Source organism: Ranitomeya variabilis, chromosome 4 (genome assembly GCF_051348905.1).
Source record: "Ranitomeya variabilis isolate aRanVar5 chromosome 4, aRanVar5.hap1, whole genome shotgun sequence".
In the NCBI taxonomy this organism is placed as follows: Eukaryota; Metazoa; Chordata; class Amphibia; order Anura; family Dendrobatidae; genus Ranitomeya; species Ranitomeya variabilis.
This window is the reverse complement of record NC_135235.1, coordinates 51,562,608-51,586,780: the sequence shown is the minus strand read 5'-3', so window position 1 is coordinate 51,586,780 and position 24,173 is coordinate 51,562,608. Positions and strand designations below refer to the sequence as shown.

The 24,173-nt window shown below is 43.9% G+C and overlaps 1 protein-coding gene across 1 annotated transcript in view; it reads right to left on the bottom strand.

Annotated features, from left to right (window-relative positions):
- The window catches only part of LOC143769710 (alpha-2-macroglobulin-like protein 1), a 321,408-nt gene that overhangs the window by 164,308 nt on the left and 132,927 nt on the right, over positions 1–24,173 (bottom strand). The window contains exons 11-12 of the mRNA XM_077258496.1: positions 16,649–16,819; positions 7,901–8,152 (exon numbers count right to left, since the gene is read on the bottom strand). Coding sequence (XP_077114611.1) covers positions 7,901–8,152; positions 16,649–16,819 — 423 coding nt within the window. The remainder of the gene's footprint in view (positions 1–7,900; positions 8,153–16,648; positions 16,820–24,173) is intronic.

The window sequence follows — 24,173 nt, the reverse complement described above, 5'->3', positions numbered from 1 at the left end:
ATCCACAGTATCAAATGCTGCAGAGAGATCCAAGAGAATTAGCATGGAGTAGTGACCATTAGATTTAGCTGTTAGTAGGTCATTAGAGACTTTAGTGAGGGCAGTTTCAGTAGAGTGTAAAGAGCGGAAACCAGATTGAAGAGGGTCGAGAAGAGAGTTATCTGAGAGATAGCGGGTAAGAAGGGAGTGGACCAGGCGTTCAAGGAGTTTAGAGATGACGGGAAGATTAGTAACAGGTCTATAATTAGTGGCACAATTTTGGTTGAGGGAGGGTTGTTTAAGTAATGGATGTATGATGGCATGCTTAAATGAGGAGGGAAAAATACCGGAAGTGAGGGAAAGGTTGAATATTTTTGTTAGGTGAGAGGTGACAGCCGGGGAAAGGGACTGGAGGAGATGTGACGGAATGGGGTCACTGGTGCAAGTGGTCGGGCGAGAAGATACAAGGAGCCTGCTTACTTCCTCTGTAACTGGTTCAAAGTCAGAGAGTGAACTAGATGCAGTGGGGGAGAGAGGACAGTGCATGGTAATAATCGACGTTGCAACAAGGTGGAACTCCACACTGCACATGCTTCAGAGGCTGTGCGAACAGAGGCGTGCTGTAATGTATTTCTGGGAGGATACACATACATGGGCAGGCAGTTTGATAGCAAACATGGAGTTGTCTGGTGTGCAGTGGTCGAAGCTCCAAGACCTCTGTCAAGTCCTTCAGTGTTTTGAGGAATGAACACGGCTGGTCACTGCGGACGACGCCATCATAAGTATGAGCATCCCACTAATGCGTCTGCTGATGCAAAGTTTTACGCAAATCAAGGAGCAGGTGTCTGCGGCCGAGGAGGAGGGAAGCCTTGATGACAGTCAGCCATTGTCTGGTCAGGGAATTCTCAGGGACGAGGTGGAGGATGATGGGGCTGAATATCTATGGGAGGAGGATGCTTCTCAGTGGGCAATAAAAACTGGTGGCATTGCGAGGTCAGGTACAGGGTTTTTGCGGGCCACAAGTGAGGTAGATTTTCAAGAAAGTGCTCCTCAACCCGGCACAAGCAGTGAATTGACACCTGGATCTTTGGCCCACATGGCAGAGTATGCCTTGCGTATCCTAAAACAGGACCCCCACATTATCAAAATGATGACCGATGACGATTACTGGTTGGCCTGCCTCCTGGATCCATGATACAAAGGCAAATTACAAAATATCATGCCACATGAGAACCTTGAGCAAATATTGGCTACCAAACAAGCAACTCTTGTAGACTGTTTGGTTCAGGCAATCCCAGCACACAGCGGAGCTGATGGTTCTCGAACGAGCTGCAGGGGGCAACATGGCAGAGGTGCTAGAGGTGCACAAAGCTAAAGTGGCATTGGACAGAAGGGATTTCTCACCAGGTTGTGGAGTGATTTCGCAATGACCGCAGACACAACAGGTACTGCTGCATCGATTCATAGTGACAGGAGACAGCATTTGTCCAGTATGGTTACCAACTATTTTTCCGCCAATATCGATGTTCTCCCTCACAGATCATTTCCCTTTGATTACTGGGCATCTAAACTAGACACCTGGCCCGAATTGGCAGAATATGCATTGCAGGAGCTCGCTTGTCCAGCTGCAAGTGTGCTCTCAGAAAGAGTTTTCAGTGCTGCTGGTTCAATACTGACCGAAAAAAGGACACGTCTGGCTCTCCGAAATGTTGATGATCTAACCTTCATTAAAATGAACCAATCATGGATTTCAAATTATTTTGCCCCACCTTCCCCTGCTGACACGTAGCTTGCCAGAAAAATGTCTTGTTTTTGGCCTCCTCTTACTGACTGCTCCAATTCCACCATTTGCAGGTGCCGAATGTCCACCATAGGCCATTTGTTATACCTCCCTAAATGGGCTAACTCCCCCCACAGGGCCGTGGTCACAACATGGCACAAGCACCCATGCGAGTATCGTTTGCCTGGAGAGGTGGGTGTGCCCACTCTTGGGCCACGGCACTGGCACAGGGTCCCTCATAGTACAATGAAGTGTCTCTGACGGTGGTGGTGCACAACCAACATCAGACACACCGTCGTAATATGAGGGGCCTTTGGCCAGTACCGCCGCCCACGAGAGAGTGTTTCCCCCCAGCTCAAACTATGCTCTAACACTTGCAAAACTTACCTCTCCCAGCTCCACCACTGTGTAGTCTGTGCTGTTAAATCCTTAAATGGCACTGCCCTAACAAATTTGTTGCAATGATAGATGATAGTAAAAAAATACAGGGGCCGTGGCCTCCATTTAGACCCCTTAATACTTTGCGCCAACAACCCCTGTCTGCAACTCTGCAGAGGAGCCCACCCCTGTACCTCGCTATGCCACCAGTTTATTTATGACCAATACCTAGGCTGACATTTTGTCCACTTTAGTATTTTGGCCTACTAACTGTGTCAGCCACTTCTAACAGTTGACCTCCGCTGAACAAAGCTATGCCACCTCTGTACTCCTGTTACCGATTGTGAACTGCATGTAGCCTACTTACTTATTTGTGCCTAGTAACTGTGTCGGCCTCTCATAACAGTTGTCCTCCCACGCTGAAACAAGCTAGGCTGCCTGGTTAGTCCTGCAAGCAGTTTTGAACAGCATTTAGCCACCTTTTTTTAGGTTATGCCTCTGTATGTCTGTCTGTCCAAACATTACAACTGTCCCCCCCTGAAACAAGCTAGGCCGCCTGGTTTTTCCTGCTAGCAGTTGTGAACTGCATTTAGACACCTTTTTGTAGGTAAGGCCTCTGTCTGTCTGTCTTCGCCACACATTACAACTGTCCCCCCCCCCCCCGAAACAAGCTAGGCCGCCAGGTTAGTCCTGCTAGCAGTTTTGAACTGCATTTAGACACCTTTTTGTAGGTTAGGCCTCTGTCTGTCTGAGCCACTTATTACAGTAGTCCTCTGCTGAACCCAGCTATGCCGCCTGTGTACTCCTGTTACCAATTTGGAACTGCATTCAGCCAACTGTTTTATTTTAGGACTACTCAGTCTGTCTGAGCCACTTATAACAGTTGGCCTACTCCTTCCCTGAACCTAGCTATGCCGCCTGTGTACTCCTCTTAACAATCTAGAACAGCATTTAGCCAACTTTTTTATTTTGTCCTTGTAACTGTGTCAGACTCTCACAACAGTTGTCCTCCACCGCTGAACCCAGCAAGGCCGCCTGTGTACTCCTCTTACAAATTGTGAACTGTATATAGCCTTCTTTTTTATTTTATGCCTACTCAGTGTGTCAGAGCCACTAATTACACTTGTCCTCCTCCACTGAACCACGCTATGCTGACTGTGTACTCCTATTACAAATTTTGAACAGCAATTTGCCACCTTTTTTAATTGTAGGCCTACTCTGTCTGTCTGAGCCACTTATTACAGTTGTCCTCCGCTGAACAAAGCTATGTCGCCTGTGTACTCCACTAACCAATTTTGAACTGCATTTTGCCTACTTTCTCAGTTATGCCTACTAACTGTGTCTGCCTCCCATTACAGTTGTCCTCCACTCAACAAAGCCGAGCCTCAGTTTTCATCTGATATCAGATATTAAACTGCATTTGGCCTACTAGTTTGGTTGGGCCCTAGTAACGGTGTCTGCCGCTCCTCGCTTTTCTCCTCCACTGAACAAAGCTGAGCTTCAATCTTCAGGCTTTAGGCCTATAGGAATTTTTAAACTGCATTTGGCCTACTAGTTTGGTTGGGCCCTAGTAAAGGTGTCTGCCGCTCCTTGCTTTTCCCTCCACTGAACAAAGCTGAGCTTCAATCTTCAGGCTTTCGGCCTATAGGAATTTTTAAACTGCATTTGGCCTACTTGTTTGGTTGGGCCTACTAATGGTGTCTGCCGCTGCTTGGTGTTCTCCTCCACTGAACACAGCTGAGCTTCAATTTTCAGGCTATATCAGATATTGAAATGCATTTGGCCTACTTGTTTGGTTGGGCCTACTAACGCTGTCTGCTTCTTCTTGCTGTTCTCCTCCACTGAACAAAGCTGAGCTTCAATTTTCAGGCTATATCAGATATTAAACTGCATTTGGCCTACTTGTTTGGTTGGGCCTACTAACGGTGTCTGCTGCTGCTTTGTGTTCTCCACTGAACAAAGCAGTGCCGCCTGTTTACTCATGTTACCAATTTTGAACTTCATTTGGCCCACTTTATTACTTGGGCCTACTAACTGTGTCTGCCACTCATAACAGTTTTCCTCCACTGGACAAAGCAATGCTGCCTGTTTAGTCCTGTTACCAATTTTGAACTGCATTTAGCATACTTTATTCTTTGGGCCTATATCTGTGTTTCCTCCTCATCCTGCCCATTGCCAAGCCACTGCTAGATGAGTCTGCTGGTACATTGACCCAGACCACTACATTCCCCTTGCACTCTACACAGCCAGTATCTGACCCTGCTGAAAGTCTGGTTCCCCTTCCCGCATACTATACCAACTTACACGGGGACAAAGAGGAAGGTGCAGATGACAGTGCAGGTTCCTTCATCAGGTGGGGGGCATACTTGTTGGCGACGTCACTGGCACAGGGCCCCTCATAGTACGCAAAAGTGTCACTGCCGCCATCGGGGAAATTTGTGTGAATTTGTGGGAATTTTGACACAAATTCTCCAGGAAGAAGCTAACGCGAAACATGCGCTGGGGCTCAGGACTGCATGTGCAGGTTATGTATCACATTTATTCTTATCTCCTCTACAGTGGTTATGTGTTAAGATCTGGGTATGGGGTACATTGAATCCCCGATGCACTAGCATGTGTATATTGGTATTGGATCGCTTTGTGGCTACTCTATAGATCTGCACTCCTCTTATGATTTATTTAAATTCCTACAGCATGGGCTCATTTATTGGCGGATAATTATTTTGCACTTTGCAAGTATATGAGCACTAAGCACTTTTTTTGTCTTCACCTCTAAATCAGTCTTATGCATAAAACATTCTTTGAAAAAAAAATTTTTGTTTAGGCATTGATCTGTTAGGAGATATATCAGTTCTCTGTTACTGGGCTGTTTATCAGTAGTAATATGTGCTAGAACTAATTATGTATACTTATACAAAAGGATAAATGGTTACTCTATCCTTCTGATTACAGTAGAATTTCAGGGTATATACCTAATTTGTGATACTGGTCTGCATCCTGCAGTCATAATTTGCTTGTGTATCTCTATTGTGCGTAAATAGGTTTTAAAATATATATTTTTAAAAAAATAACTTAATAAAGATTTTTTCGTTTTTACTCTGACATCTGCTTCCGTTTCATCTGCAGGATTTTTTCATGATTTTGGGAAGTGCCATATATAGGCCAGCTCTACTCTATATGAATCTCATACAGTAATGTAAGTAGACATGTCAAAATGAAATTAAGGTTGAAGAAGAAAGCATATAGTGGAAATCAATGGCCTGTGTTGAAGAGAGAGAGTTGTTTTCTGCTAGTCTGACGGCTCAACATGCAAGAAGAAACAGATAGCCAGTGGTGGATTTTCTCTCACATGAATCTGCTCCAGTCACTGTATAGCAGATTTCCTTTAGCATTTGTGTTGTGCTTTGTCATTTCGCAGAAAATTACCTTTTCTGTCCATTTTGTTCAAATGGTTGGCTTCTGTGTGATACATAACAGGTTTGCAATCTTTCAATTGAAAACTTTCAATTATTTCTTGTAACTTGCGCTTCTGGCTTAGGCTAGTTTCACACTAGCGTTCGGCAGGGCTGCGGACTTCCTCCGTGAATCCCTGCCCACTGCCGCGCCTCTTCATTCAGCTCCGCCTATGGCTGCATGTGTCCTGCGTACCCTATCTTTAACATTGAGTATGCAGGCCATTTGGATGTATGCGTAAGCCTCCGCATGCATCATCTTGACGCTGCGCTGACCTGCGACAAACGCAACATGTTGGGATTTTGTTGTGGTCAGCCCAGTTTCAAAACGATGCATGCGGAGGCTTATGCATACATCCGCATGGCCTGCATACCCAATGTTAAAGATAGGGTACGCAGGACGCATACAGCCGCAGGCGGAGCTCAATGAAGAGGCGCAGCAGTGGGCGGGGCTTCACAGAGGAAGTCCGCAGCCCTGCCGAACACTAGTGTGAAACTAGCCTTAGAAATTACTGCCATCTTGCTCTCTCTCATTCTGAATTCCCAGGTAATGCTTTATGTTTGCAAGATCTTTGGTTTTCAAATTCTTATTTAGGTTTTATAGGATTCTTTTTTACATACACATCTTGATTAAAACTGACTAAAAGATCATCCTCTCCATATTTTTTAGCATATCTCTTAGCAAGGCTTGTTTTTCTACCTCAATTATATGCATTGTATTTTGCTATAAATTTCCATTTACAGTTGATTGCCTTTCTCCCAGTTAGTACTGTATCTCTGCTATTTTTGCACATGTATTTCATGTCTTAATCTGCAGCCTTTATACATTTATTGGCTCCCATTTCTGAGAGTTGAGAATTGTCTTCTCAATATGGTTTATCCTTGTTTTTCTCTAGTTGAGTGCCATGGTTCTGTATGAGGGTTTAATTGTATCTTGTAATATTGGCTTGTGTTGATTTTGGCCATTTTTTCAGAGGTAGTGTGATTGCTGTCAGTTTTCTCTTATGTCTTAATTTTCAATAAGGTCATCACATTATCTTTCAAGTCTTTAGCAACAATAAAAATGTTATTAATAGTGTCTAGAATCTGTGAGCATACATCTGATAATTTCAGTGAGGTCTCATTTAGAAGAGTTAGAAGAAGAATTAGCTGGGTAGAAGGGCAAAATGAGCAATTGTAAGTACACAGTGCTATATAATGGGATGACTGAAATATATACAGGGGATAAAAACTTCGATGGTTTTGCTTCTTTTAGAGTGACAATATTAAAAACAGTAGGTCACATTGAGGCTTGGAAAGAGTGGCTTGTGACAGGGATGTAACGACATAAAGAAGATAAAGATGGCATATGAAAAATAGTAAAACAATTTGTGAAGCAATGGGATTGGTTAACCATCCATGAAGGCATGTTGAATTGACAGGTTAAATTGACAAAATTGACAAAAGAAAGAAATTCCATCTAGCAAATAGTATTGCCTAGAAATGTATGGAATTGAGATATATGAAAAGAAGGGACCCTTTGGTACTACAAAGATTGCCGGATAGTTACAGAAGTTTTGCTATCATCCTAAGTTACAGAAGGTCATTCTCAATGTTAGAAAGTAGTGCAAAAATGGTAATTTGGCAAGAAGGGGAGCCAAGAAATACTTTATAGTCACCCAGTTTCCAACCTCATAGCATTCATGCTAATGGACTATCTTGCTATGGAAGGGTCGTTACAAGCTTTCAAGTATTGATTGGTCATCGTGGACCACTTTACGAAGTTTGCAATTATGTTCTCAAATATATATCTGACCAAATCTGTGGACCAAGCTTTGTGGGAGAGTTTTATCTTGTCTTACACATCTACTCTCTGATCAATGTATCTGCTGGCGTTACCATCCTTAGCTTCTTCAAGGGAACACTTGCTGAAATTCTAAAAGCAATGTGTCAATCAAACAACAAACTATAAAATGCTATTGTAAGTGCTAATAAAAAGATAAGTATATTTCTGGAACTGAATGATAAGCTTGTATGATACAAAACTGCTAAATATGATCAATGTAAAAAAACATAGTTCTTTCAATAATACTAATAAATAATTTAACAATTAAAAATTACCAAAAATGAGAAAAAAATGTAGGGCTATCCTGCAATTAAGCAAATGTCCTTGAATTAACATAAATTTGTCAGATAAAGGATCATGATAAATCGTGGCAGGATCATAAGGATCCCATTATACTTGTTATGGATCCTGTAAACAAGAAAACTATAATGTTAACTCCAAATTTACAAAATGTACAATTATAATTCCAAGAATAAGAATACTTACAATGTAGAAAAAGTCAAGATGATCCGTGTCAGCATTGAGGTTTTTCCTATGGATGTCATATTCCACGGTGATTGTTTGATCAGTGTTACAGGATACATCGCTCGGATGCTTTTGCACTGTCAGTGAGCTTTCAGTTTTAGGCTCATATAGTGAAAGCCACACCATAAATCGGAAAGAAGATTCTTGAAAATAATACCTAAAACTGTCAGAATCGTGAATATCACCATCCTGAACATCAGATGAACAGCGTGCCTGAGAAAAGAAGTCACAGCAGGGTCTTTACAACATTTATGTATCTTATTACAAACATCAGAAAATATTCAGATTTTGGAGTGACAGTACAATGATTTATATGTTTGAAACTCTAAAATAAGTTTGCCAAATTTATATTCTTAGATTTAGATGTCAGTAGACTACATGTAACCATGACATTATTTAAAAGGATTAAAAAGTAAATTTCAGCATGTAAGTTGTTTTTTTTGCTGACTAATATACTTTTATACAGTATAATGTACTCATATGCAGCTTTGTTGAAGTATTTTGAGCCCAATTTCATTTTACAATCCACATACTAAGTGCCATGTGCAATATAGCATGTTAAAAAATAAATCTGGGATTTAATAGTCAATCACTGTCATTCTGATCCCAGTTAGTCAAAGAGTATTAGTTTGTTTCCTTATACCCAACATTAAATGGGACTGCCACCCATGCAGAAACCAAGTACCTACATTTCTGTTATTAATCCACTAATTTCCAATATGTTCCTATCAGTGATGAACGAGTGTGCACGTTTCTCGAGATTTGTGAGCATGCTCGGGTGATCTCAGAGTATTTTGGGTGTGCTCGTGGATTATATTTGTGTCGCAGCAGCTGCATGATTTGCGGCTGCTAGACAACCTGAACACATGCAGGGGTTGCCTGTTTGTTAGGCAATCCCCACATGTATTCAGGCTGTCTAGCAGCCGCAAATCATGCAGCTGTGGCAACACAAACATAATCTACGAGCACACCCAAAATACTCTGAGATCACCCGAGCATGCTCGGTAATCTCAAGGAACCAGCACACTCGCTCGTCACTAGTCTCTATTAGTGATGAGCGGTGTTCGAGTCGAACTGTTCGCCAATTTCAAATTCGAGCTGTTTTGGGTGGTGTTCGAGTCGTTCGACGAACCCGAACAATTTGCTTAAAATTCGGCTGTTCGAGTTTCTGTTCGATAACTGTTCGTTCACCAAAAGCCTAGCTTGATTTGCACATTAAAACTGTTTATTATTGTTAATGGACTGTTCCAGTGTATAGTAGGCAGGGGGGGGGGGGCGGGGGATAGATCTGTGCTGAAATAACACCGATCTCCATTTTTTTTTCTTTCCCGCATTTACAGAGGGGCGGTGCAGTCTCTCAGCCTATCAGCAGTGCGCACACACACAGCAATGTGCATGTGATGCAGACAAGCAAGGGCATGTGTCATTGGCTGTGTATGTCACATGTCACTCCTTGACCAATGAGAACCAGCCATGTGCCCCATCGTCACCATTTCCTCACTGCTGCAGCTTAGTGTTAGACAGCACCGCTGTTGCTGTGGGCACTATACAGTCAAAGAGTCTTTTTTTGCCAGCGAATTTTCTGAGAGATAGGTTTAGGGAGTCGGGAGTTGGGACTAGTTGTAATATCAGCCCTTTTCAGGGTAGGTAACAGCAGTTCATAGCACTGTTTGCCAGGCAGGTCTGAGCCAGTGCTGTGCAAGTGTTAGTCACAACATTTGGTGTAATCTAGCTCAGCCAATCCTTTTGGGCTAGTAGGATTGTCTGATAGTCATTTGAGTAGCCCGCCAGTGAAGCTAGCTACACCGCCTGTGTATCTCAATTTTTACGGCATCTAACCCAGTAAATCGTTTTGGGGTTTGGGGCTTAGTAGCATTGTCTGCACGTCAGCAGATTAGCCCGCCTGTGAAACAAACTATACCGCCTGTGTATCTCAATTTTCACTGCATCTAATCCAGTTGATAGTTTTGGGCCTAGGAGCAGTATCTGCACGTCAGCAGAGTAGCCCACCTGTGAAACAAACTATACCGCCTGTGTATCTCTATTTTCACTGCATCTAATCCAGTTGATAGTTTTGGGCCTAGTAGCATTGTCTGCACGTCAGCAGAGTAGCCCGCCTGTGAAGCTAGCTACACCGCCTGTGTATCTCAATTTTTACGGTATCTAGCCCAGTAAATCGTTTTGGGGTTTTGGGCTTAGTAGCAGTGTCTGCACGTCAGCAGAGTAGCCCGCCTGTGAAACAAACTATAAAGCCTGTGTATCTCTATTTTCACTGCATCTAATCCAGTTGATAGTTTTGGGCCTAGTAGGAGTGTCTGCGCGTCAGCAGAGTAGCCCGCCTGTGAAACAAACTATACCGCCTGTGTATCTCTATTTTCACTGCATCTAATCCAGTTGATAGTTTTGGGCCTAGTAGCAGTGTCTGCACGTCAGCAGAGTATCCCGCCTGTGAAGCTAGCTACACCGCCTGTGTATCTCAATTTTTACGGCATCTAACCCAGTAAATCTTTTGGGGGTTTTGGGCTTAGTAAGAGTGTCTGCGTGTCAGCAGAGTAGCCCGCCTGTGAAACAAACTATGCCGCCTGTGTATCTCTATTTTCACTGCATCTAATCAAGTTAATCGTTTTGGGGTTTTGGGCTTAGTACTAGTGTCTGCACATCAGCAGAGTAGCCCGCCTGTGAAGCTAGCTACACTGCCTGTGTATCTCAATGTTTACGGCATCTAACCCAGTAAATCGTTTTTGGGGTTTTGGGCTTAGTTGCAGTGTCTGCACGTCAGCAGAGTAGCCCGCCTGTGAAACAAACTATACTGCCTGTGTATCTCTATTTTCACTGCATCTAATCCAGTTGATAGTTTTGGGCCTAGTACCACAGTTTGGCCACTCAGTACTGCTCGGTTTTCATCCATCGGCTGTTGTGCCAACAACTTCAGATACAGAGTTGCCAATTAAGCACTAAAATGAGTGGCCAAAGGCCTGCTGCTGGTGGAAAGGGGAATAGGCGTGTTGGAAAGGGAAAAAAAGGTTGTGTCCGTGGGGTAGGTGGCAAAGCAACAGTAACATCTGCAGAAGAAAAAACATCTTCCAGCCAAATTAAGATGTCTACTTCTTTCCGTGGACAATCTGATATGATCCCTTTCTTACGACCATCGCTACAAGCATCACCAAAAATTCCAGATGAGGCACAAAAACAGCAGGTGGTGAACGGATATCAAGTGCTCGTTCAAGTAGGCTCTCCTCCATGTCAACTTCAACATCACCGCTACTCCAGTCCTCAGAGTTGTCACCCCAATCGCACTTGCTTCCTCACAGCTCCCAAGTCTCCAGCTGCCCGTCTGAGCATGGGGTAGCACGCATGGTTGAGTCTGTAGAGCTGTTTACGCATACTATAGCCTGGGAATCAGAGGTCTGCTCCAGAGCTTCTGTGAATCCAGATGAGGAAATGATCTGCACTGATGCCCAGAATCTTTGTGAGTCAGATCCAGGCCCAAATGAAGAAGGTTCTGAGCATAATGTAGACCCTCGTTCCCAAACTGTAACTCCTGTTGGTGGAGACAATGAGGAAGATGATGATGAGACTGATATACCTGATTGGAACGAAAAGTTGACTTTTCGGTCGGGGCAGGAAGAAGTTGGCACTGAGGACGACGGGTGTGAGAACACACAGGATGATGATGATGAGGTTGTAGACCCCACTTACTATCAACCCCCAGTCCGCCAGTCCATGAGGTCAGCAGAGGAGGTGGAGGAGGATGCTAGTGACGAGTCTGATGATGAGGTAACGGTGTGCCTTCCTGGACAGAGACGGAGTACTGGAAGCACGTCATCAACTGCATCCTCAACCCCAACTGTGCCTCAGACCAGAAGTCGTGGTGACTCTTCAGGTCGCACGGGCTCTAAGCCTTGCATAGGCCGGGCATTTTTTGACATCGCAAAGGATGACCCAACTCATGTTGTCTGTAAGATTTGTCAACAAAATCTCAGTAGAGGCCAAAAAATCACTAGCTTGAGTACTTCATGCATGAACCGTCACATGGATATGAGGCATAAGTTGCAGTGGGAAGCTCACTGTGCTACAATGCGGCCAAGTGGGCCGGGTCAACCACCGTCTGCCCCATCAAGTGCATCCGTGTCCTCTTCATCCTCTGTGGCTGTGGGGACAGCAGTCACACATGGTTTTGGAAGCCAGCCCTCAGTCCCTTAGATGTGGACAAGTAAAAGACCATTTCCTCCTAGCCATGACAAAGCTAAGAGGTTGAATTTCTCCATCTGCAAGCTGTTGGCTACAGAAATGCTGCCTTTCTGCCTGGTAGACACAGAGTATTTTTGAGACCTTATGTCAGTTGCAGTGCCCCAGTACCAGATGCCCAGTCGCCACTACTTCTCAAAGAAAGCTGTGCCTGCACTACACCAGCATGTCGCACACAACATTACCGCTTCCTTGAGAAACTCTGTGTGTGACAGGGTGCATTTCACCACAGACACTTGGATGGGTAGACATGGACAGGGGCGTTACATGTCGGTGACTGGGCACTGGGTAACTACGGCGACATCAGGAGAAGGGGCTGCTGTCCAAGTCTTGCCCTCCCCATGAGTTGCTTGTCGATACTCTGTATCTAGAAGTTCCTCCACTGCTTCTGCCTCCTCAACCTCCTCTCGGTCATCCACCTACACCCAAAGCCTGTCTGGTAATGCCACCCACGTTGTAACTGCGCAGAAGGAATCCTGCACACCTCCTCACTATGCTGTCACCAGGGCTCAACGGCATCAGGCAGTATTTACATTGAAATGTCTGGGAAATGTGAGTCACACAGCTGAGGAGTTGTGGTCAGCTCTGGAGACCGAGTTCCATCAATGGTTGTCTCAACTCAACCTGCAGCCAGGGAAGGCTGTGTGCGACAATGCTTCAAACCTGGGTGCGGCCCTTCGCCGGGGCAATGTCACACACGTGCCTTGTATGGCTCACATTTTGAACCTGGTTGTCCAGCAATTTTTATCCCACTATCCCGGACTAGATGGGCTTCTGCAGAGGGCAAGGTCACTGTGTGCTCACTTCCGCCGTTCACTTCACGCAGCTCGACGACTTGCATCTCTACCGAAGTCGTTGGGCCTGCCAGTTCACAGGCTGAAATGCGATGTGCCCACATGGTGGAATTCAACTCTGCACATGTTGCAGCGACTGTGGCAGCACTGACGAGCCCTGGCGCAATATGTTATGACGTATAGCCTGGGCCAATGAGATCAAGAGGTGGGGCAAATCACGCTGCAGGAGTGTTCTCAGATCAGGGACCTATGCACCCTTCTGCACAGTTTTGAAATAGCAACGAAGATATTTAGTGCTGACGATGCCATTATCAGCATGACCATTCCGGTGATTTACATGCTGGAGCACACCTTACACAGTGTTCGGAGTCAGGTGGTGGAACAAGAGGAGGAGGAGGAGGAACACGAGGAGTCGTATGCGGAAGGGATCATATCTCCAAGGTCAAGAAGGTTGGCAGCACCAAGGCGGCTGGCATTGGAGGCTGGGGGAGAGGGATTACTGAGGGCGCATGGTAGCAGCCAAACTGTTGAGGAAGGTGCAGGAGGCGAGGAAGAAGTGGAGGACGAACTGGCGCTGGGCGTGGAAGACACATCAGATGAGGGAGACCTTGATCATATTTCTGTTGTGCGAGGTTGGGGGGAGAGGGCAGACAAAGGAAGCATGATTCTCACCTCGTCAACACCAAGACAACAAGTACTTGGTCCTCCTGGATGCGCAAGAAACATGAGTGCCTTCTTGCTGCACTACCTGCAACAAGACCCTCGGATTGTCAGAATCCGAAGTAATGCTGACTACTGGGTTGCCACACTCTTAGATCCCCAGTACAAAAGCAAATTTGGCGAAATATTTCCTGCCATAGAAAGGGATTCACGCATGCAGGAGTATCAGCAGAGACTGTTACAGAATCTAACATCTGCTTTTCCACAAAACACCAGTGGTGCACATAGTGAATCTCTGAGTTCTAACGTGCCAACCGTGGGACTATCGAGTCATCACTCAAACCGTAACAGTAACATCGTATCTGGTGGTAACAGCAATTTTTTCCAATCGTTTCAAGATTTTTTAGACCATCATTTGCAATGCCACAGGAGACAAGGAGTCTGACGTACAGCCAACGCCTATAGAGGATGGTACAAGAGTATCTCCAAGTGAACATCGATGCCATGACTGTGGAACTGGACCCTTGCTCATTTTGGGCTTCCAATCTTGAAAAATGGCCTGAGCTCGCCACTCACTCCTTGGAGATCTTGTCGTGCCCCGCAGCCAGCATTCTCTCTGAACGTGTGTTCAGCGCTGCTGGTGGTGTGCTGACAGATAAGCACACTCGGCTGTCCAGTGACAATGTAGACAGACTAATGTTCATCAAGATGAACAAATCCTGGATCCGCAAGGACTTTTCTACCCCTGTGTCATCTTGGGGAGGCTAAAAGCTTGATGATTTTTGAAAATCACCTCACCAACCGTTTTAAAAACTCTGGCGAAATTGATGCCACTTAAGTGGTGTCTGTGGCCGAATTTTTGTAAAAAATGGAGAGTCTTTGATTTAGTCTCCTTGCTGAGTTTTACATGACGTTGCCATCGTCAATTCCAGGTGGGTGGGGTCGTCTGCAGAGTTGTTTACTCATACTATGGCCTGGGATTCAGAGGTCTGCTCCAAAGCTTCAGTGTCTGCAAGTCAGCAGAGTAGCCCAGCCACCCACCGCCTGTTTACCTAAGTACTATTTTTAACAGCATCTGGCCCAGGAAATCCTTTGGGGCCTAGTAGAATTTGTTGCAACTCAGCAGCGTACCCCACCCATGAAGCAAGCTACACCACCTGTTTACCTAAGTACTATTTTTAACAGCATCTGGCCAGGAAAACCTTTGGGGCCTAGTAGAATTTGGTGCTACTCAGCAGCGTACTTCACCCATGAAGCAAGCTACACCGCCTGTTTACCTTACTACTATTTTGTAATGGCATCTAGCCCAGGAAATCCTTTTGGGCCTAGTAGAATTTAGTGCTACTCAGCAGCGTACCCCACCCATGAAGCAAGCTACACCGCCTGTTTACCTAACTACTATTTTGTAACGGCATCTAGCCCAGGAAATCCTTTTGGGCCTAGTAGAATTTGGTGCAACTCAACAGCGTACCCCACCCATGAAGCAAGCTACACCGCCTGTTTACCTAACTACTATTTTGTAATGGCATCTAGCCCAGGAAATCCTTTTGGGCCTAGTAGAATTTGGTGCAACTCAGCAGCGTACCCCACCCATGAAGCAAGCTACACCGCCTGTTTACCTAACTACTATTTTTTAATGGCATTTGGCCAAGGAAATCCTTTTGGGCCTAGTAGCAATTTCTGCAACTCAGCAGAGTACCCCACCCATGAAGCAAGCTACACCGCCTTCTTTCTTTCTCAATCTAAACCCTCGGCTCTGGGGTGTCCACTCTCCCTCCAGCTCTCTCCTTCTCACAGGTGGACTACCGCGTGTTTTCACACTGTGGTGAATCTTTTGGGCCCAGGCATAAGAAGTCGTCGAGGTAATGGATAATATGTGCCGCCTTACAAACGTCCATGACGACACATTTGAGGAAGCAATTAAACGCCTCAAATAGTGAGCAGGATATGGAGCACCCCATGGGCAAGCAGCGATCTATGTAGTATGCTCCTTCACAGAAGCAGCCCTATGGGAGGACACTATTCGGAGGCACAGGTAGTAACCGGAACGCCCCCTCAATGTCTGTTTTGGCCATTAAGGTGCCCCTTCCCAACTTCTTGACCCACCTGATTGCCTCGTCAAAGGAGGTACAGTACATAGTACTGTACTTGGTTCTGCGTCGATGTTGTCGTTTACTGACCTGCCCCTTGGATATGACAAATGGTGGATTAGTCTGAATGTGTTGGGTTCATTTTTTGGCACAACTCCCAACGGGGGTACCACTACATCTTCTAGGGAAAGTGTTCTGAATGGACCCGCCGCCATTCTACCTAAAGATATTTCTTTTTTTTTTTTTTGTCAAGACGTCTGGGTGTTGGTAGAGTGAGTTTAGATTTTGACTCCAGCCTTTCTTAACTTTAGAAGGGCATGACATGCCTATATCTGTGTCTCCTCCTCCTTTTACTCCTCCACCTCTTTTCTTTTCACATGACTATGTGTAGCTGTGACTTTTCCATGTGTTTGTTGTGTCTTCTGAGCAGTTTGTCAGCTTTTGGACACCTTTTAAGGTGTTTTCTATGTGTTTTCCATGTGCTTGTATGTGTTTGTGTTTACCTGCCATTGGTTTCAATGGGGTTCGACGGTGTTCATCGAACAGTTTGTCGAACAGTTCGGCGAACATCTCCCTGTTCGACGAACCGAACCGAACCCGAACACTACGGAGGTGGCTCATCTCTAGTCCCTATGCACTAATAGGATTGAAAAAATCTCTAGTTTTAACTCTCTGGTATGTTATGTTTTGGACACGGGCTTAGACCCCCAATAATTATTAAACTGAATGGTTACAGTGCACTTCTGAACATTGTGTCCCTTCTTTTTAAATTGCTGCAAATTCGGTATCCTTGAAATATATTGATTAGATAATATTTTGTAGTAACTGCAATTGCTCCTTTACTGGAGCATATCTGCTCTGTTCTTCTGCATCTAAATTCAATGCATGTCTATATAATGATCTTCTGACTGACTTACCATTATAGCTACATACCATCCCCAACCTGCGGTACTGAGTGTAAATTCTGCTATTCCGTTGGAATCCGTCACCAGTTTTACACGTGTCACATTATTATTCTCATTTGTATGTATATATAGGGTTATATCTTCATTAACTTTGGGTTGTCCCGTCTCATCTTTGGCTTGAAGCTGAGGGTGAGTAAATAAACAAACTGAGCAAACCCATTTCAAGCAGCATATCCTTTTGACATAAAGCCGAAAAATTATCGAGTATCCCCCAAATTGATGTCCACAATTCCAAAAGAGCCTCAGCTTTTATCACCTCTGGTGAAAGGAATCCACACAACATTACAAGGATGTAGTTGAGGTGAGGCTATGAGCACTATAATGCAATCAGAAATGGTCATCATACAGTAGCTTGGGAAAGTATTCACCTTCCTTGACATTTTTCGTGTTTTGCTACCTCACAACATGGAATTTCACTGTTTTTTTGAGGGTTTGCATCAGTTCATGTAAATAACATGCCTACCACTGTGAATATTTGGTTTTCTATTTATTGTGAAAAAAAACAACCTATAGGACAAAATTACTGAAAACTTCAGTGTTCATAACTATTCACCCTCCTAAAGTCAGTACTTTGTAGAGCCTCCTTTTGCAGCAATTAGCAAATAGCTGCAAATCACTTTGGATGTCCCTCTACCTTTCTACATCCTGCCAATGGGATTTTTGCACATTCCTGAAAGCAAAACTGCTCCAGGCCTTCAGGTTCGATGGTTTCTCCTGGTGAACAGCAATCTTCAAGTCTGACCACAGATTCTGAATTGGATTAAGGTCTGGGCTTTGAGGTGCAGCTCAGCAAGGTTCTGCAGTAACTACAGTATATATCCTCCTACACAGCAGTCATGGCCTCAGGTACTCTTCTACCTTATACCTCTTCTGTTGGGCTATAGATGTTGGCTATTTTAGGATTTAACACAATGGGAGAGCTCTTCTGATAGCCGACTATGTCTATTTGTTTGTCATTAGACGGCTTTCGCATCTATGGTTCAGCATTATTTGAATGTTAGTATATATATATATACTTATCTAATAACTAAGCTCTCATTTTCTATATAGACATTTGTCATACATTTGTGTACCTATATATCAATATGCCTATCTATATCTAATTATTAGTGTTGAGCATTCCGATACCGCAAGTATCGGGTATCGGCCGATACTTGCGGGTATCGGAATTCCGATACCGAGATCCGATACTTTTGTGGTATCGGTATCGAAACAACATTAATGTGTAAAATAAAGAATTAAAATAAAAAATATTGCTATACTCACCTCTCCGACGCAGCCTGGACCTCACCGAGGGAACCGGCAGCGTTGTTTGCTTAAAATGCGCGCTTTTACTTCCTTCCGTGACATCACGGCTTGTGATTGGTCGCGTGCCGCCCATGTGGCCGCGACGCGACCAATCACAGCAAGCCGTGACGTAATTTTCAGGTCCTCAATGCCTAATTCTAGGCATTCATGATTTTAAAATTACGTTCCGGCTTGTGATTGGTCGCGTCGCGGTCACATGGGCGACGCGACCAATCACAAGCCGTGACGTCACGGGAGGCAGGAGACGCGCGCATTTTTAAAATTATGTCACGGCTTGTGATTGGTTGCGTGCCGCCCATGTGACCGCGACGCGACCAATCACAGCAAGCCGTGACGTAATTTCAGGTCCTGATGCCTATTTCTGCATTCAGGACCTGAAATTACGTCACGGCTTGCTGTGATTGGTCGCGGCGCGGTCACATGGGCGGCACGCAACCAATCACAAGCCATGACGTAATTTTAAAAATGCGCGCGTCTCCTGCCTCCCGTGACGTCACGGCTTGTGATCGGTCGCGTCGCCCATGTGACCGCGACGCGACCAATCACAAGCCGTGACGTCACGGAAGGAAGTAAAAGCGCGCATTTTAAGCAAACAACGCTGCCGGTTCCCTCGGTGAGGTCCAGGCTGCGTCAGAGGGTGAGTATAGCAATATTTTTTTATTTTAATTCTTTATTTTACACATTAATATGGATCCCAGGGCCTGAAGGAGAGTTTCCTCTCCTTCAGACCCTGGGAACCATCAGGATACCGTCCGATACTTGAGTCCCATTGACTTGTATTGGTATCGGGTATCGGTATCGGATTAGATCCGATACTTTGCCGGTATCGGCCGATACTTTCCGATACCAATACAGAATCATAAGGATCCATTGAAGCATTCCAGAGTTATAACCTCATAAAGGGACAGTGGTCAGAATTGTAAAAATTGGCCAGGTCATTAACGTGCAAACAACCCTTGGGGCTTAAGGGGTTAATTTGGAGGTTGTAAAGGTTTTTTTTTGTTTTATTCAGTGCTGAATCTGATGCATCACACACAAAATCAGATTACAAATATTTTTAAATACAGGGTGTAATGTAACAAAATAGCTAAAAAGCCAAAAAGGCTGAACTCTTTTGCAAGCCACTATAGGTGCCAAGGTATAGGAACATAGTCTGTCAATTTGGAGCTTTTCGTTGAGCCTGTCGGTAGTAATAGATGATTATAATAATGTTGGTGCTATACGGAGCAGAACAGAACCACTGCTCTGTATAGCACAGGCGATCAAGTGATCATAGCTTCAAGTCTCCTAAAGGGACTATTAAATAAAAAGTTGCTTTTAAAAATATGAAAAAAAGAAACAAAATTGAAGTTCAAATTACCCCGATTTTGACCCATTGAAAATAAAACAATAAAAATACACATATTTGGTATTGCTGCATTCATAAAAGTCCGACCTATCAAAAAATAAAATAAAATAATCTTATCGGTAAACGGCGTAACAAGAAAAACAATCAAAGTGCCAGAATTAATTTTTTTTGGCCGCTGCAACATTACAATTAAATGCAATAAGGGGTGATCAAAACATCGCATCTACCGCAAAATGGTACAATAAAAATGTTAGCTCAGGGCACAAAAATCAAGCCACCACACAGCCCAAGATCTTTTTGAAAATGAAAGCTTTGCGGGTAGTCATGGGCGTGGATATTTGAGTCCGGCAGGTTTGGTCAAACATCTTAAAAAAAGTTCAGTATGGGTATAAGAACCTGAACCCCGCTCTTGTATCAGTTTGAGCCAGCTGGCGTGAATACCGGTTGCATCACTGGTGTGATCGCTGTACAAATCTTCTGGATCTTCGTTGGACAAATATGGATTATCTTCAAGCAGGATGGGTGGAGGATATGGTTATTTTCTGCCTAATACAGGTGACATGGGCTTTAATGAATTAGGTGTAAATGTGCTTTTTATTTTTATTTCAAATAATGGAGTCTGTGTCATTATTTCAATTAAAGAATTTAGTCTGGCTGTGTTTTTTTTTACAATCCAACTATGGGATTAGTAATCGGGGTGTATTATAGATGCCTCTCCATTACTAACCTCTGGGCTTTATGTCAGCCTCCAGAAAGCAGCTGACATCAACCCCGCAAATATTACCACGCTTGCCACCACACCAGTGCAAGTGGAAAGAGATGTGAAAGCACCAGAATTGGCGGATCTAATAGATGCACTTTTTCTGGGGTGGCTGTGGGCTGCTGTATTTAGGCAATATTCATGGCTTCTTACCAGTCTGATAACACGAGCCCCCAGCTGTCTGCTTTACCTTGGCTTGTTGTCAAAAATGGGAAGGACCCCACACTTTTTTTAAATTATTTATTCAAGTAACTACAAAAAACGGTCTGGGACCCCTCTGCTCTTGATAGCCAGCCATGATAAAGCTGACAGCTGAGAGTTGTAATGAACATACTGCCAATCAGAACTCATGTTTTCTGTGCTGTCACGCAGATGACAGAGTTGCAAACAACGGATGTTTGGGCTGCTGAATCCGAACAGCAGCATGAACTTCCTGGAGAAGTTCATGATCAGGGTCCATGCACAGACACTAGTGTTCGGTACAGATCCCTGAACTCTACTGTTCGGGTTAGCCCTTCTCTAGTTACAATCCTTATTTTATGAAAAAAATAAAATGAAAAAAGTACACATGTTTGGTTTCACTGTGCCTAGAATGGACAGATCTATAAAAACTGTCCCACTAGTTAACCCTTTTAGTGAACATAGTAAAAAAAAGGCAAAAAACTATGCTTTTTCCTTATACCGCCGAATAAAACGTGAAATAAAATGCGATCAAAAAGACAAATGTACATAAAAATGCTTCCATGGAATGTCATTTTGTCCTGCAAAAACAAGCCATCATAAAGCTTCATCAACAGTTAAATAAAAAAAGTTATAGCTCTCAGAATAAAGTGATGTAAAAATAATTATTTTAAAATAGTTTTATTTGTGTAAAAGCGTCAAAACATAAAAAAAAACTATATGAAAGTGGTATTGCTGTAATCATGCTCACCCAAAGAATAATGCTGCCTTATCAATTTTACCACATGCGGAATGGCATAAAAAAACCAATTCCTGACTTGCTAATTTTTATTCATTCTGCCTCCCACAAATAGAAATAGAAAGCAATCAAAAATGTTATGTGCCCAAAAATGGTACCAATGAAAACATCAACTCATCCCACAAAAAACAAGCCCTCACATGATGTCTGCAGAAATATGGAAAAATTATAGGTCTCAAAATATGGCTATGCAAAAACTAGTATTCGCAAAAAATAGCTTATTTTATTGTGTGACAGCAGTCAAACATAAAAAAATATAAATCTGGTATCGTTGTAATCGCACCGACCCAAAGAATGAAGTTGTCTAATCACTTACACTGCAAGAGAAATGGCGCAAAAAAGAAATAAAAACAATATTTGACATGCTGTTGATTGTTGATTCTGATCGCAGAAAGGCTGAGCCCATGTAAATCTCTGAAATACGTGATTTAGAAAGAGCCCTCCCGATGGCATCCGTGTGCTATACACTGTTTTCACTTTAGACTTTAGACTTGTATTGGCTCTCGTCATCTGTGCTACCAGAAAAAAACAAACCTGTCTCAGTGCGTTTTGCGGGAACACATGGTTAGGCTATAATGCGCATGTGTGGGATCCATGAAAATAATGGATACCACACGTACTGGAAACATGGATGTGTGAAGGAGTCCTTATTTATAGGTGTCATTTACATGTTTGTAATTCTGAGAGTAAGGGTACTGTCACACAGTGCAATTTTGATCGCTACGACGGCACGATTCGTGACGTTCTAGCGATATCGTTACGATATCGTTGTGTCTGACACGCTACTGCGATCCGGATCCCCGCTGAGAATCGTACGTCGTAGCAGATCGTTTGAAACTTTCTTTCGTCGTCTAGTGTCCCGCTGTGGCGGCATGATTGCATCGTGTGACACAGGTTGTATACGATGTGCGCACAGTAACCAACGGCTTCTACATCGCAAATACGTCATGAAATTATCGCTCCAGCGCAGTGTATTGCAACGTGTGACCGCAGTATACGACGCTGGAGCGATAATTATACGACGCTGCAACGTCACGAATCGTGCCGTCGTAGCGATCAAAATTGCACTGTGTGACAGTACCCTTAACATTGATATGTGGAGTCCTAAACATGTGTAATATGCACCCTTTTAGGATTTTGTTCTAATTGCTGATTTGAGCGGTTGTCACAAGATCGCTCACTGATCAGACTAGTTAGTCCAATTAGCTGAGTCCTGCCACTGCTGGCTTACACTGTCTGCAGACAGAGGGATTCTGAAGCAGGAGGAAGGGGAGGGTTTGTCTGAGACTTGGGGCATGTTTTGAGGTTACGTCCAGTCTCTGCCAGACAGGAAAACTATAGACGGGATGTGACCAGCTCTTACGGAATAAGGAGAGAGCTGTTTACATCCTAGTGTGGAATCCAGGCAACAGTGCAGAATGCTGACAGGGTGTATATTACAAACTGTCAGTATTTTGCAGCATAGGTACACACAAAGAATAGGAGAAAAACCTGGACAGACACTTTAAGCTCTGAGCAATAATAAAGAGGTTTAAGAATGCTATAAAGCCCTTTAATACTGATATCTGTAGAGAATTCCAAGATAGCAAATTTCCACAATATGATTATCTTATGTTTTTATTGGATCATTCATAAGTGAATAAACATATTTTATTGTATATTTTGTATGTGGCAGTGGGCTTCATACAGTCTCATCAGAATGTTAAAGTAAGAACCTTATGTTCAGTTTGTAAATTTTTGCCTTGCGGCATTAGGTCAAAGTATGGATATTGAGATATGTGGCCCATGTCTTTTCTACAGTTATAGCTCATAGCATACTGTCCTCTTTTTTAACTTGGACCAGCCCTCTTCCCATTTGACCCAGGTGTTTTTAAATTAGCAGGAGACTGCGAGAGGTGTTCCAACAATTTTTGCTCTCAGTCCACAGTCTGAGAGCTTGTGGAAGGTGAGCTTTTACATCTGTTCACCTGATGTTGGTGCTGTGTGGCGGCCATTGTTGCTGTGGTTTTGTGCCTGTGGGGTGGTGCGGCCTGGAGCTATGGGAACTCTGCCTCGCAGTATGAGTGCTGTGGGGAACCAGGTCGTCTGCACTGCGGGTGCACTTTCGCTGTGACAGAGGGTTGAGCATGGCACCGCACCATTCAAGCTAGGGACCCACTGAGAGTTTCACCATGATATGGTAGTGGGCTTCATACAGATTAATTAGAATCTTAAAGTAAGAAGCTCATTTTCAGTTTGCAAATTTTTGCCTAGCGGCATTAGATCGCAGTATGAATATTGGGATATGCCGTCCATGTCTTTTCTACAGTTCTAAGGGTGGTTTCACACTTGCGTTTTTTGCCACTGCGTTTTAGCGCTAAAAACGCATGCGTTTTTTTTCTATACTCAACATTAAAAACGCATGCGGTTTTTTGCATGCGTTTTGCCGCGTTTTGACAACGCATGCTTTTTTATGCTTGCGTTTTGTTGCAGAAATGCAACCTGTAGTAATTTTTAGCGGCAAAAAAACGTATTGCTGTCTATGTAAACGCATGCGTTTTTAAGCACATGCGTCGTTTGTTTGCATTATAAACGCATGCGTTTTTATAGAAAAAAAACAAGAATACACACTTATAAGCCACCCCCCACCATCAAGGTGATAAAGGGATCCAAACCCTAACCCTACCCCTACCCCTAACCCAAGCCTAACCCTAACCCTAGGTATCCTAACCCTACCCCTAACCCTAATCCTACCGCTAACCCTAGGTATCCTAACCCTAACCCTAACCCTACCCCTAACCCTAGGTATCTAAAACCCTACCCCTAACCCTAATCCTACCCCTAACCCTACCCCTAACCCTACCCCTAGGTATCCTAACCCTACCCCTAGGTATCCTACCCCTAACCCTAGGGATCCTAACCCTACCCCTAACCCTACCCCTAACCCTACGGATCCTAACCCTACCCCTAACCCTAACCCTAGCTATTTCTATTTATAGTGGGTTTTCTTGTTGATTTTGATGATTGGCAGCTGTCACACACTTCTCAGCATGCGTTTCAAAAACGCAAACGCATGAAAAAACGCATGTAAACGTGGCAAAAC